This window comes from Canis lupus, chromosome 3 (genome assembly GCF_048164855.1).
Source record: "Canis lupus baileyi chromosome 3, mCanLup2.hap1, whole genome shotgun sequence".
NCBI lineage: Eukaryota > Metazoa > Chordata > Mammalia > Carnivora > Canidae > Canis > Canis lupus.
The window spans coordinates 21,305,766-21,320,933 of NC_132840.1; the positions used below are offsets into that span (position 1 = coordinate 21,305,766).

The window sequence follows — 15,168 nt, forward strand, 5'->3', positions numbered from 1 at the left end:
GTCCTCACGGCCCCACATGATGGGCTCTGTTCACCTCTCCCTCCTGTCTTGCCACACTCCACCTGACTCTCTGTATTCCAACCACCCTGGCTGTCTTTCTGTTCCTGGGACATGACAAGTTCACTCTTACCCCAGGACCTTTGCACAGCCTGTTTCTAGGCTGCGGCCAATTCTTTTTTGTCATCCAGATATAAGCTCAAAAGTCACACCAAGAGCGGTCTTCCCTGATGAACTGTTTAAGAGAGTGCCTCCACCCAGTCATTTTATCTCATGAGCTGGTTTTTTCTTCACAGGCAGAGTTGCTTGCTTGTTTGTTTGCTTGTCAGGCTCCCTCAACTGCATGAAGGCAGAGTCTTTATTTTGTTCCCTGCTGGGTTTCCCTGCATCTAGCACAGTGCCTGGCACATAGTAGGCACTCAGAAAATACTTGCTGAATGAAGGAATGAGTGCATGAATGAATGGTGCCAGGTTTCTCTGGAGAGACCCCTGAGAAATCAAGGTGGTGATGGGTATTTCCTAGGGGTAACTTGATCAATGCCCCTTCCCCAACCAGGCCACCAAGTACTGGTTGGCAGTGGCAGGGTCTTGCCTGAGAGCACAACATCCTTGACGTTGATCATAGCTCTTCTCGCGCTTTTAGAGTTCAAGCATCTGCAAGACGGCCGTGCATGCAGGAGTCATCAGGAACGAGAGCGGGGGCTACGTGGACGTGATGCCTGTGGACAAAAAGAAGACTTACGTGGGCTCACTCAGGAATGGAATCCAGTCTGAAAGGTAGGGCTGCGTTCTCTGGCTCTTGACACCCAAGGCCTGCCACGGGTGCCCCTGGGGCCCCTGGGAGGAAAGCCAATGACCTTGACCCTGAGAGTAAAACTCAGGTAGGCTTGCACTCATTCTCACCAGAATATCCAAGACGAGCCTGTTCTTTTCTCTTCTTTTCTGTTTTAAAGATAAGAATGTTTTTCTATGACAACATGTTATTGTAGACAATTTAGAAGCATCCAATAAGCCCAGAGAAAAACAAAACAATCATCCATAGCCGATCACCTGGGGGAGTTGCTGTGAGATTTTTGGTGCGTCTCCCTCTGGCCCTTTCTCTGCCTGTATGAGTGTGAAACAAATAGGATCAAACTATGTTGACACGATGGTTCTCATTTGCAACATGGTAGTATAGTTACATTCGTCACAGGAGTAAGGGCAGAGGGTCTGAGTCCAACAGACCAGGCTCTGCTTCTCACCAGCTCGGTGACCACGAGCCAGCCATTGATTTCCTTGCACCTCACTGTTCTCTCCTGTGATATGGGGTCAACAGTGGTCTCGGCCTCACAGAGTCACTGGAAGATTAATCCAGTGGCTGTTTGGTACCTGAGAGCAACAGGCCCTTGGTAGAGGAGAGTTTATTACTCTGTATTTTCACAGAACAGATTCTCTAGGCTGCTCCTAAAACCCACGCCCCGTGTCACTGCTGGTGACCCCACGTCGTTGCATCCAGTGAGCGTACCACACCTCGCTTCCTGGTTGGGCAGTTCAGCACTCCTCCACCCTGGGGCAGGCGGGGGGCAATTGTCACCATGATGACCATCCTCACAAAGGACTGTCTGAAACTGTCATGCTTGTTTCCTGAAATCCTTGGAAGTGACATTCTCAGATCAAAGACGAAGAGAAAGTCTAAGGCTTTGGGTATGCCTTTCCAGAATGTTCTTCAGAAGGGGTCCCAGTACCACTTCAGGCTGCCAATCCATTTTCTGGCACATGCTGCTCAGCCTCACATGTGTCCCTCAGTTGTCCATGGAAGCATGTCACAGCCTTGCAGCCCAGGAATCCAGACTCCACGCCCAGGGTCTCCTCTTGAGACCCCCATGACCTCACACGAGGCACCAGCCTTTCCTGAGCTTCAGTTCCTGTATCCGTGAAATGGGACTGATGACTCATCTTCCCTGGGGGCAGATCCCCATTGGGAGTATATTTGTTTGTAGGGCTGCTGGGGCGAGGTACCCAGACAACAGGGGGCTTATACCATAGACATTCATTTCCTCGAGGTGCTGGAGGCTGGAAGTCCCAGATCAAGGCGTGGGCCGGGGATAGAGTAGGGGGGACTTCCTCCTGAGTCCTCCCTCCTGGGTGTGGAGATGGCCACCTTCTCCCTATATCCTGACATGGTCCTCTCTCTGTGTGCATCTGTGTCCTGCTCTCCTCTTCTAAGGACACCAATCAGATTGGATCAAGGTTCACCTTTGTCACCTCATTTTTAACTTCATTATCCCTTGAAAGATGCACTCCAAATAGGGGCACATTCTGAGGCACTGGAGGTTGGGACTTAGCCATAGGAATGGGCCAAGGGGGGACACAGTTGAGCCCATAGAAGAATGGAGTGCTGAGATTTTATATTTGAGGGGCCTTCTTTCAAAAAAGAGTGTAAAATCAAGAACACAAAATGTGCCAGGCCCCTGGAAGCCTAGGCTCCCGTGGCCCCCCATCCTCCCGGGCTGCCTGGGAGTCTCAGGACGGCGTGCAGATCCCCCGCCCCAGGGGCCCACACAGGAACTCTGCCTTGGGCCCCGACGCTGCAGCCAACACTTCTGTGTCTTCTCCTGCAGCATGGGCAACTTTGGGAAAAGCTTAATGAAAGGAAATTCCATTGATTTAATGGGAGGGAAATGAGGCAGCTGATGAGGTGGAATTTCCCGGCCAGGCTGGAAAGAAGTCCCAGGACCCCCCTCCTCTGAGCTCTCTATACCCCTGAAGAGGAACCGGTCATGCCGAGCAGCTTGGCCTCCGTACTCGCTGCCTGGCTCCTCCCTGAGGACATCGCAGCGGCTCCCTGAGGGCTGCCACACGGCTCAGTGTGCAGCCCCCAGAGGTGGGTGTCTGGGGAGAGCTGGGGACTGAGATGGGTCCCCAAAGTGGCTTCTTTCCCATTGTCACTCCCTCCCCCCCAGGCCCAATCGTTCTTTCTCTCTTCCCGAGGGACCCGCCCAAATCGCCACTATCATCATAAATATCTTCCAGGCAGGCTTTCCCAGGCCCAGAGGGGGCCGATGCCCGCCGCACTATTCAGAGGTTCTAGTGAGTTTCTGCAGCATCTCCAGAGTTGAGATCCTGCTTCCCTTCCTCCTTGGATGCTCTCTTGTGCCTCAGTTTCCCCACCTATAAAGAGGAGGGTGATAGCACCTACCCCCCTGGGGTAGTGGTAAGGCAGTGGATCTCAAACCCAACCCCACAGACCAGCAGAATCCAAATCAGCTGGGAGCTTGCTAGCAAAGCAGATTCTGTGGTGCTCCCCAGACCTGCTGAGTCACAGGCCCCAGGACTAGGCTCTGGTGCACTCAGGAGGATGATATGAAGGTGGTTAAGTCCCTGGAACTTACAGACACTGTGTGGGATTCTGATATTTTGCAATTAAGACTCATTTTTTTCATTACATATTCATGGGGTTCCAGGACCAGTGCTGGGGTCCACAAGCAGCCAGATGACAGAGTCCATCAGAAGGGAAGGACTAGGCCGGGAGGGCGTGCGGAGTCTGATGACATTTAGACATCTGCTCCACTGCTCACCAGCTGGGTGTCCTTGGGCACGATGAATCCAGTGGCCCTTGTTGTTATGCTATACCTTATAAGGTCTGCTGTACACCTCAAGGCGCTATGGTTCTTACACACAGGGCCAAGCGACTTGTGTGTGAAAAATAGTCTGTATGGATTGTCTTTCAGGATGAGGGGGAAAGCACCTTGCAGGAACCCCCTCTTTTATCCTTGTATCAGTCCTTCCAATGTGCACCCACTATCAGGGATCTTATACTTGGCAAGCCCACACAATGTCCCAGGCACTGGGATCCAGCAGGGAAAATGTAGCCTACCCTCTTCCCATATGGGGTGTGTCATCCAGTGGGGGTACAGATGATGAGACAAATAAGCCCTGCAGCTGTAGGGTCCCAGGCATCACTGTTAGGGAGGGAGGTGCAGGCAGCTGAGCATGTCAAGCAGGGCCCCACCTCACTATCTGGAGGCTCCTCCTTGGTGACATGGCTCCAGCCATGCGCTACCCGCCCCTTGTTCAGATGGGATCTTGGCAGCCCTCTGCACAGAGACCAGAACTGAGAAATCTCCCAGGAGCCTGTTCCCATTAGGGACTGTGGGAACGAAGCCTGGGGCTGGAGAGGCCTTTCTCTCCAACCTCTGCCTGTATCCTAGAGTAGGTCACAGTCGGTCCCAAGGGAGTTGTGGATGCTGGACACTCTGGGACCCATTCGCAGCAAACTTCATTCCAAATTTAGGGAATCCTTCAATCACACAAACAAGAGCCTCCTGAATAGAATTCTCAGCACATGGGCCAAAAGCTGCTGGTCTTTTTCTAGAAGAGGATTTCCTGAGAGTTTTGAAAAATGAGTGTGCAGAACTGGGACACTGTGAGAGGACTGGAATCTTCTATCTCACACACACGCCTGCAAAGGATAGCAGAGGAAAGGAAAGGTGTCAGGAAGAGCTTTTGACATTGGGACTGGCGTTTCCCTGTGTATTCTCGTAAAGAAGCTGGACATCTGGATGAATATTGGTTTAGGAATTTGTCCTAGACCAGGACTAATTTTTTTTTAAACTGATTTCACAAGGATATTGGGAAATAGACCAATGATGACAGATAGCATTCTTGGTCACTTTGTTTTAGCAAATACAAGCCATATACAGAGGTTGATGGTATCTATGTGGCTGGACTTCCATCCAAAAGTGGACTATTCAGGTAGCATTTGTGGGGCAGCTTCTGTGCCAGGCACTGTCCTCCTGGGATACATCCAGAACACACTTGAGCCACATAGTTTCTAGTGGACACAGTAAAAAAGAAACAGAAGGGAAATTTTAGGATTTATTTGATTTAATCCAGTGTATCAAAAGTGTCATCATTTTAACATGTATTAATAGGAAATTATTGATAAATATTTTTTTAAATAAATAAGACCTTGGAGATGTAGTGTGTATGGCACACATGCAGCACATGTTTGGGTGAGCCCCATTTCAAGTGTTCAGAAGCCAGTGTGACTGTCGGGACTCGTAAGGGTTGGGTGTCTGAAAACCACTTAATGCATACAGAAACTCTGAGAAATAGAGACTTAATGGTTGTTGTTTCCAGATATCATGCGCTCTGCACCCTCCCTCAAGCCAGCTGGACCAAGGCTGGGTGTCAGGTTCCCTCTGCTGTGCAAATGGGTGGGTTTCCCCCTCCCCGTCCTCTAGGATCTATACATGCTGTAGCTCATCTCATTCCCCCAGCAGCCCCAGGAGGTGGGGGACCCCAGTTATCCCCACTTTATCAATAAGGAAAGGGAAGCACAGAGAGGTTAAGTGACTTGTTCAAAGTCACCCAGCCGACAAGCCACAGAGCCGAGACTTGAACCCAGGCTGCCTGCCCCAGCACCCATGCCCTTCACCAGCACACATGACTCCCACCATAGATAGGTCCCTGAGCCTGGGGACAGGCCCTGCCTAGGAGTGGCCGGTGAGCCTACAGTGCTAGGGTACACTTGTTTCTATCTTTAAAAGCATTTATTAGAAAAGAAATACAAACTTACTATTTAAATACTAAGTCTAGGGAGTAGAAAATAAGAGTCCCCCACAGCTGCCCTGTTAACCTCTGTTAATTGCTCATTTATAGCTTTCTAGGCCTTTCCCCCCGGTGCACATACAACACGCATAAAAATCAAAACAGAGATCATGTTACATTGTTCTAGACTCTTACCCCTAAAGAATACTTTTATATTTCATGAAATAGGGGAAGGGTTTTGATGGGGTTTGGGCTTCTGTGGGGTAGTGCGTTCATCCCTGTGTGTGTACCTGCCACGTGCCAGGCACACTGTCCTCTCCCCGAGAGGAGCACAGGGTTTAAACCACGTAGGAAGGACGATGTTTGCATCTCAGCGTCCTGGAGCTCCTGCTGGATGCCCGCACCGACCGAGGGCTTGGCGGGAACGAGCTCCCGCCCTCTTCCCACTGCCCCTAAGGAGTGGGTGCTTCCACGAACAGATGTGGGAGCGGGCTCAGAAATGGACTAACCAAAGTCCTGCAGTAAGCTCTGAAGCCGCATCTGTCTGACTTTTGAATTCTCTGAAAGATCAGTAAATGGATGAGACTTTGGGAAAATAGGGTTCGAATCCTCAAAACAAACAAAATACATACACAACATACCAACGTATACACACACATGCATATGTACATATTACATGCACATGTGTACATAGAAATGATATTTCTTTAAAGATTTTTATATATTTATTCATGAGAAACACAGAGAGACAGAGACACAGGCAGAGGGAGAAGCAGGCTCCCTGCAGGATCACGTCCTGAGCCCGCTGGCGTCCCTAGAAATGATATTTCTTAATCATAAAAAAGAAATCACACACTTAAAAAGCCAGAAGGGCAGTCCTGTGTTCCTTTCCTACTGTCCTTTTGACGCTGGGTTCCGTGACTCTGTGGAGTGAGCTGTCAACTGGTGGGTAAGCCCGCGGTCCCTCCCGGGACAGGCCACCCCGCGCCCGGAACTGCTTGCTGTGCTGTCATGCAGCTTGTGTCGTGTGGCGCCACATGCCCACTGGTCCCTCCCTGAGTGATCCTCGCCCGCAGCCCTAGGATGCAGTGGGATGTTTGCAGCTCCTCTCGGGCCTGCAGCCTCCCCCTCCCACTGGGACCTGGCTGGGCTGATGTCGTCCTCAGATGTGGCGCGCCACAGCCCGACTGCCCAGGATAATGGTTGGGGACCTCGAGACACCGGGGTCCCCATCTGGCTGTGCCCAGAACCGGTATTCGATTTGGGACAAATTGCATCATCTCTCAGAGCCTCAGTTCCTTTTCTGTAAGCAGCAAGAACCTTAGAGGTCTTGTGGGGTGGCCGAGAGGGACACATGGGGTGAGATTATGCAATGACCTAGGTGGCATCCGGCAGGCAGTACAGGTGGCCAGAGCTGCTGGCCCTCAGAGGTGTGTTCCCACCAAGGGGCAGGGTAAGCGATCAGCACAAGGCTGCGAACCCCTCACCAGGGCTGAGTTGTGACCCCCGGAGACTGCAGACCCTGGACATTTCCTAGAGCTCCCTTGTCACAGCTCGGCCCAAACAGATGAGCGCTCTGTGTGCCCCCAGTCAGCTAGAGCCCCACCCCCAACACCGCAGGCTTCCTGGCCACGCTGGTGGTGCTCCCCAGCTCTGCAAGGGACTTCTGTGTGGCCTTTCTCTTCCTCCCTCCCTTCCCCCCTCCTTTCCTTCCTTCCTTTTTTATTTTTAAAATGAGCGAAACCTCAAGAAATCATTTTAATTTTAAAATGATTCTAAGAAATTAATTTTAAGGGATAAAAACCTTAATTTTAAGAAATGTCAAGATAATTTTAAGGGATGGCTACCACTGAACATCCCACACCCAGAAACGACCAGTGCAAACACGCTGGTGTGTTTCCTTCCAGATTTTTTTCTGCTCACAAACACCTTATTGCTTGTTTTTGTTTTAACCTAGAGGGATCAGACTCCCTGTATTGTTAGGTTAACTGTCTTTTTTCAATCAGCAGCAGCTTGTGAATGTTCTCCCAAGCCACGTCCCAGGTAGCCACGGCATCGTGTCAGTGGCTGCACACTATTCCCTTGTGTGGACAGACCACCGCTTGACAGACATCCAAGCTGTTTCCTTTCTCTTTTCTGTGATAAACAACACGGCAGAGAACATCTTTGCACAAGCCTGTGTACTTTCCTAACAGTGTCTTAAGATAACTTCCTTTTGGCAGATTAGTCACCAGAACTCCTCTCTCTCTCTCTCTCTCTCTCTGTCAGAGGGCAGCACTTCTTGCTCCGGGTTAGGCCTGCCCCCAGTGGCTTCCATGGTGGCAAGAATGAAAGCTGCTCCCCTTACCACCCAAGGTCACAGCTGATGCAGCCCTTGCCCGTCCCTCCAGCCTCTCATTGCATTGTTCCTCCTCATTACCCTTCATACACTGGCCTCTCCATTCCAGGGACACACTGAGACTGGGGGCCTTTGCACCTGTTGTCACCTGACTCTGAAACGCCCCCGCCCCCCCAGGCCCTGCAGCTGCCATGTATTCCTGTGACAGGGGCCTCCTTGTCATTCAGCTGCTGCCTCCTCAGGATGCTCCGTCCCATACCCCGCATCCCTCACCTCTGCTCTGCTCTGATCCCATCTCCCAGGGCCTGTCACTGTCTGAGATGATCCCTTATAGGTAATTTGCTGTTATCTCCCACCCCCAGTCTCAGGTCCATGAAAGCAGGAACCTCCCCAGTCCTGCTAACCCCATGTCCCCACCCCGTGCCTGGCACCTAGTAGGTGCTCAGCTGCACACCGGCTGAATGGCAAATTGCTGAGTTCAGAAATTTATTCAGAACTCACTGAGGGATTTTTTTTTTTTTCACTGAGGGATTTTTTTTATACATTTTATGAAAATGGTTTAAACCCTTTACTAAAATTGTTCAATACCTTCTATGAAAATTGCCCAGAAATGCTGTGCCAATTGACACTCCCTCCTCCTACATATGGGAGTTACAACTAATCCAAGGAGAGAATCGGGATAGGAGGGTGAGGTTTAGGAGTAGGGGGCAGGAGACCAGTTTACATTGAGTCAATCGCACCCACTCTTCCTCAAATACACAGCCACTGACTTAGCAGGACTGGGGCTCGGTCAGTGTTTGAGGCACAAACAAATGGGGACCCACCTGGAAGGCTTTCCTGAGTGGCCCAAACCTGCAGGAATTCTTTGCCTGAGACAGTGGATGAGCCTGACACTTGTCACATTGACACCCTCGGCGGTATCAGCACTCTGGTCTGTGTCAGCAGGGCCTGCTCTTGCCTCCGAGGTGGATGGCTTGCTCACTGGGGATGCTTGGTAGATCCAGGCAAGACGTCCAGGTACCTTGGGGCACTTGTCTGGACAACAGCCTGAATGGCCCTCTTGTCCCTGGGTTGTTTAGGGCCCTGTGTGGGGGAGAAACCACGGCCTCATCTATAGATTTTTACAGAAGTAAGTCCGAGGCACAGACCTTGGTATTTTTACCAGCGTGGCTTGCCCACCATGAGGGATAACTGAGAGCCTTGAGGCTCTGGGTGGTTCTCCCAGACTGTTCATTTGGGCAGAGAATCTGGGGAAATCTCGCAGCCCAGAGGCCCGAGGGGGGCCCTGGAACCGGAGCTTTCCAGAAACCAGCAGGGCAGCTGGGGTAACCCCAGCCCCAGCTCGGCCACCCTCTCTGTCCACAGTCTGGTGGGGAGCTGCTGGCAGGGAGGCCGGAGTTCTGCTCTGTCTGGACTCCTGGCTCTCCCTCACAGCCCCATCTCGCCAAGTGTTCCCATCTGATATGCGTTTCAAAAGTTCAGTCCCAGGGTAGCCAAGAGCACGGAGCTGCCATGAGGGAGGGGGAAGATCCCCAGGAATCACCGGATCCCCTGCTTCCTGAGGATTGCTGCCCTTACCAAGCAGTCTGAGAGGGCGAGGGCCATCTGTCTGGTCTGGTGGTTTCCAGGCTGGGTCCCTTTCAGCTGGAGGGGAGACTCTGCTGGAAATCAGGCTTCAGTCCTGGCTGGGCTGTTAATCTTATGTTCAAATTCATTCATAATGAGCAAAATGCAAGTTAAAACTCTGGATGCCATGCCCTACTTTTGAATGGCTGAGCACCAAAAGCTGGATGCCACGAGGTGCTGGCGAGCTCATGGGCTGGACCGGCTGCCTCAAGTGTTGATAGGACTTGTCCATTGGTGGAGCCATCACAGAGGGCAGTTTAGCAAGCTGTCCAGGTTGGTCCTGGGATGCCCAGTTCCCCTCCTCGGAGCATATCCGCAGGTGCTCTCAGACTTGTGTAGGGGAAAGCTAGCACTCCTTGGCGTTGTTTGCAAGAGCAAAATATTACGAGCTACTAAATCTTCATTAATAGGGATCTGGTTGGCTGTCGTTGGAATACTTTAATATAATAGAATACTGGGCCGCTGAATATAAAGCACGGGGGGCTCTTTGTGAACAGCAGCCCACCACAAGCTATGTGACACACAAGGGCCAACAAGAATGTGGAACCCCTACAAGCCCCTCGCATGCTCCCGGCAGGGAGGCAAAATGGGGCAGCTGCCTTGGGAAATAGTTTGGCAGCTTTTTAAAAAGGCAAACATACATTTAACGTATGGACTCAGCAGTGCCACTCCTCGATCTGTATTCAAAAGAAAAATGTGTCCGTACAAGCACATGTCCACACACATTCACAGCAGCATTTCTCATAGTAGCCGGAAGTGGAAAGAATCTACATACCCATCAACTGGGGAATGGATAAAGAAAATGAGGCCTATCCCTGTGATGGAATATTATTCAGTCACAAAAGGGAGTCAAGTACAGATCACGCTGCCACATTGAGGGATGAGCCTCACACACCTCCTGCCGGGCGAAAAGAGGCCAGGTGCACAAGGCCGAGTATGGCATGATTCCGTTTACGTGAGATGTCCACATCTGTACGGACAGGAGTTGCCGGGGTCTGTGGGAGGGGAACTGATTAAAACTGGACGCAGACGATCTTTTGGGGTGATTATGATGATCCAAAAGTGGTCGTGGTTGCACAACCCTATAAAATCACTAAAAAAAAAAAAAAATCACTGGATTGTATATACTTAGGGTGAATTTCATGGCATGTTATACCTCAGTGGAGCTGGGTTTTGCTTTGTTCTAATTAATTTATTTATATTAATTAACATAATTTATAACAATTAACATAAATAATAGTTAATATAATTATAATTATAATTTATAATAATTAACATAAATAATTTATATTAACACGCTGGTGGAGGAGGGACAGAGAAAAAAAAAATCTCAAGCAGACTGCCTGCTGAGCATGGAGCCCCGAGACGGCCCTGAGATCATGACCGCTCAACCAACTGAACCACCCCGGCGCCCCATCAGTAGAGCTGGGAGGTTTTTTTTGTTTTTGTTTTTGTTTTTTTAAAAAACTTTTGTTAGCTGAAGGATTTAACTGCCGCCCTGCGAGTGGCTGTTACTAGCTGTGTGACCTTGGGGAAGTCCTTGCTTTCTACTGTTTCTGTTTTCTCACCTGCCAAACAAGGCCACTAAGGGCACCCGCCCCCCGAGGAAGGTGAAAGGGCGGGAAGAGAGCGCTTCGCAGAGTCCAGCAGAGGGGGCCGCTCTGTTTTAGTAGCGGTGCGGGCGTCGTCGCTGTCACGGTGCCGTCCTGCCAGCCCGCCCGCCCGCCACATGGCCACCGGAGGAGCCCGCGGGTGGCAGCCCACACCAGGCGGAAGGCTCGGAGGCCGGAGGGGCGCTCAGTTCAGACGGATCGGGGCTGGAGGTCCCGGGGTTCAAGACCAGAGCTCCCCGCCCTGCCTGACCCAGATTCAGACCCAGGCCCCGGGAGGAGAATGGGATCTGCCAGCTGTTCCTGGGCGCACGCAGCAGCTGTGTTTGCAGCAGCTGCGGGGAGGTGGCCCTCGGCCACAGTTCCCCACCTGGGGCACGGGGGCGCCCGGCTCTCCCTTCCCCGAGCTAGTCTCTGTGGAAGGCCCTCCAGATCCTTCAGTAATACGCCCTCTGCCTTCTTTTTCAGCCTGAGGACCCCTCGAGACGGAAAGGCCTTCCGGATCTTTGCCGTCAGGCAGTGAATTTCCAGCGCCGGGGAGAAGGGGGCGTGCGTCTTCAAGAGGGCTTCAGGGTTTTGCTTTTTATTATTATTTTGTCATTTGGGAGGGGGGTGGGCTGGGGATATAGAGAGGCAGGAAACTTCCTTTGAATGGCGTTCAGTGTCACACCCTTTGTGCCTTTGTCTCGAACCACACGGAGAAGCAGCGTCCTTGGGGGCCCGGCTGGACAGCTGGTGACTGGTCCTGCTGAGGCCCGGAGGTCCCCATCGGCGCGCCCGCTCTGCACGGATGGTCACCAAGGTGCTCCTCCCCAGTGCTCCTCCGTGGGTAGGAGAGGGTTCCAGGCCCCCGGAGCTGGCAGATGTGGAGCTCACGCAGGGAGGCACGCAGGGGCGGGAGGAGGCATAATGAACACCCGAAGGGCGAGTTTCAAGAATGGAATAGAAGGTGGCTATTTAAAAACTTTGAAAACACAGTCTGTCCCTACCAGTGGAATAAAATGGGGTTAATGTTTGCTGGTCAGACAAATGGGCTGGAACCAGGGGGCTGGGGAGGTGAGGCCGGGGCCCTGCCCTGGCACCTGTCCCTGCCGGCACCCCGCCTCCCGCAGGCTGGATCTGTAGACAGCAGTGCTGGTTTATTTAGAGTTCCACGGTAACGCCGGAGATTTACCATGTCTTTGTCCTTCCCTTTGTCCACGTGGCCCGTCTATTTGCTTCCGTGACCTTTGGTCTCATTGAGGACAAATGAACCAGGATCCTTTCTTTGCCCCCCACCCGTGTGGCTCCTGGCCCAGCCCAGACTGGTTTGTGCATCACGTTCCCCACCAGGGTCTTCGCTTTGCAAGTGGTTCTGTTGGCAGCCCACTTTTTTTTTTTTAAACTTAGTATCAGTTGGTTCCACTGAGGTGTCTAAGAACAGCCAAAGGAGGGCTGTTTTGTTGCTGCTTTTAAAAAGTGACAATTAAATATGCAGATTCCCCGATCCATCTGATGACCTAGTTTTTAGCAGTGGGAGGAATGGATTCCTTGGTACATTCCTCGCCCAGGTTAGCAGCTCTGGGAAGAGGAACAGTTTGTGGTTATGAAACCATCCTGCGGTGTAATAGCAAGAGACGGTAACACTCTAGAAAGATTTCTCTTCCTGTTTTTGTGGAACAGCCCTTGCCAAATGCTCCTCGGGCTCTGAGGAGTGCGGTGCTCTCTGGCTTCCACTTTACAAAAGTTCTTCATAAGCCCAGACCAAAACCCACAGTGAAATAAAATACCTTTTTGTAAATAGCATTGCTTTGCAGAAGGTAAAATTCCACCCTCCACCAGCAGGCTGGCCAATCTATCACTTCTGTGAACGCCGGTTTTAAATTTTAAGTTCATTCTTCATCAAAATATTGCAAAGGCAAAGGAACTAGCAGGCAGTTTTTTAGAAAAAACAAACGAAGCAAAACTAAGATGATCCGGACAAGGAAGTCTACCAGGGGGAGTAAGCTGGTGTGTTGTTGAGAGCACCCCTACTTCGTGCACACGCTGGAGGTAAACAGCTTCCCTCTTCCACCTCTGGGGAGCTGCTATAAGCAGTGCAACTCGTAGCCCAACAGAGCTGAAACTAGCAGAGCTGTTTTTAGTTCGTGCATTGCGGGCTCATAGTAATTTGTAGGTTTTGACAATTTGACCCCAAATGTCAGAGCATAAGAATTTGGTTGGCCTGACAGTTATGTGTCTAGTTATAGCCAAAGATCTGAGTACTGGGAAACTTCTGGATTCTAGGTGTTGTGCTGCTGGACTCTCCATCAGACTTTGCTCTGCCACCAACCTTCTGTGGCCTGTGGCTTTGTTGAGACTACAGGGTTGGGTTTTTAGAATTCGAGACAGTCCAGGGGCTCTTCCCATGGGTTTGTTGGAAGCATCCTACCCAAGGGAGAATCTGAAACATCTGGTGCTAGTGGACCCCGTCCACTATTTTAAATTTGAGTTCCCTGACTGGCGAATGCCTCGGTAACCGGCCGGCCCAATGGGATAGGCAATCCTCACCCAGAACCGGAACTTGCTCTCCTTTCTGTACTCACAAACATTTTGAAACTGGAACCGTTTGTCTTCCGAGAATGGAAACAAGGCAGCAAAGTCTAAGCCCCTATAATCAGAGGCCACCTCTCACTTTGCGTGTTAACGAGACCCACCGTGCCATTGGCACGGAACCCACAGAAAGATGACAAATCAGGCCAACAGTGTTGCTGGGTCTCCTGCCTCCAAAATAAAAAGTTCTCATTTCCTTCAGATTTTTGCCCTATCATGTTCTGAGTTTTTATATTGTCTGTAGGCTCACTCAGCCCGCAGCTTACATGTGTGCTTTTTTCTATGAAAAATGATGTATTTTACTACTTCCTATGTACAAAAGTTTATTGTAAATTTTGTGTGTGTGTGCTTTGCATGAACGGGGGCCACGTTGCTGTTGTTTCAATAAAACTGGTTTGATTTCTAAAGTGTTTCTGTGATGTATCTCTTCTGGACAAATTTGAACAGTTTGTGAAATGTTTAAAAACCTCCTCGAAGGCTCTTGGCTCTTGTCAACACCACTTCTACTAAGTGTGTCGCATGTAGGCAGGGAGATGCTGAAGGCTGCAGTATTTTCTGGAGCCTCCGGGAAACCTCCACCTGATAAGTGGGAAGAAACGAAGCGATGTCACAGAAAGTGTGCAAACTTCGTGTAGATGGGGTGGGGTGGGGGGCTCATCAAAAATGCAGATTCTGAGGGCACCTGGGTGGCTCTGTCAGCTGAGTGTCTGACTTTTGATTTCGGCTCAGGTCATGATCTCAGGGTTGTGAGATCGAGCCTTGCATCAGGCTCCGTGCTGGGCATGGAGTCTGCTTGAGATTCTCTCCCTCTCCCTCTGCCCCTCCCCCACTCACACACTATCTTTCTTCTAAAAAAAAAGACAAAAAAGAATACAGATTCTGGTCCTGCAGCTCTAGGCTGGGCCTGAGAACCTGTCTTTCTCATGAACTCCTAGTGACATGCATGCTGGTCCCCGAGAGCATACTGTAGGTGCCAGCTAGAGGCTGCTCCAGCGGCCCCAACAAAGCACCATAGACTTGGTGGTTTACACAACACAGATTTATTATCTCCCAGTTTAGGAGGCTGAAATCCAAGATCAAGGTGGCAGCAGGGTCGGTTTCTCCCGAGGTATCTGTCCTTGCTTGCTCGGGGCCACCTTCTCCCTGAGTCCTGTGTTCTGTTTGTTTGTTTTTGTTTTTTTTAAAGATTTATTTACTTATTTATTATTTATGATAGACACAGAGAGAGAGAGAGGCAGAGACACAGGAGGAGGGAGAAGCAGGCTCCATGCCGAGAGCCTGATGTGGGACTCGATCTCGGGACTCCAGGATGGCGTCCTGGGCCAAAGGCAGGTGCCAAACCACTGAGCCACCCAGGGATTCCCCCCTGTGCTCTGTTTGTACGTCCCTAGTCCTACTGGATCAAGGGCCTCGCCCGTATGACCCCATTTAACCTTAATTAACCCCTTAGAGGTCTCATCTCCAAATACAGTCATATTGGGAGTCAGGGCTTCG

The 15,168-nt window shown here is 50.9% G+C and overlaps 1 protein-coding gene across 1 annotated transcript in view; it reads left to right on the forward strand.

Annotated features, from left to right (window-relative positions):
• The window catches only part of CRISPLD2 (cysteine rich secretory protein LCCL domain containing 2), a 64,876-nt gene extending 50,795 nt beyond the window's left edge, over positions 1-14,081 (forward strand). The window contains exons 14-15 of the mRNA XM_072819487.1: positions 641-774; positions 11,572-14,081. Of these exons, the coding sequence (XP_072675588.1) occupies positions 641-774; positions 11,572-11,626 (189 nt within the window). The 3' untranslated portion in view covers positions 11,627-14,081. The remainder of the gene's footprint in view (positions 1-640; positions 775-11,571) is intronic.
• Positions 14,082-15,168: the final 1,087 nt, after the last annotated feature.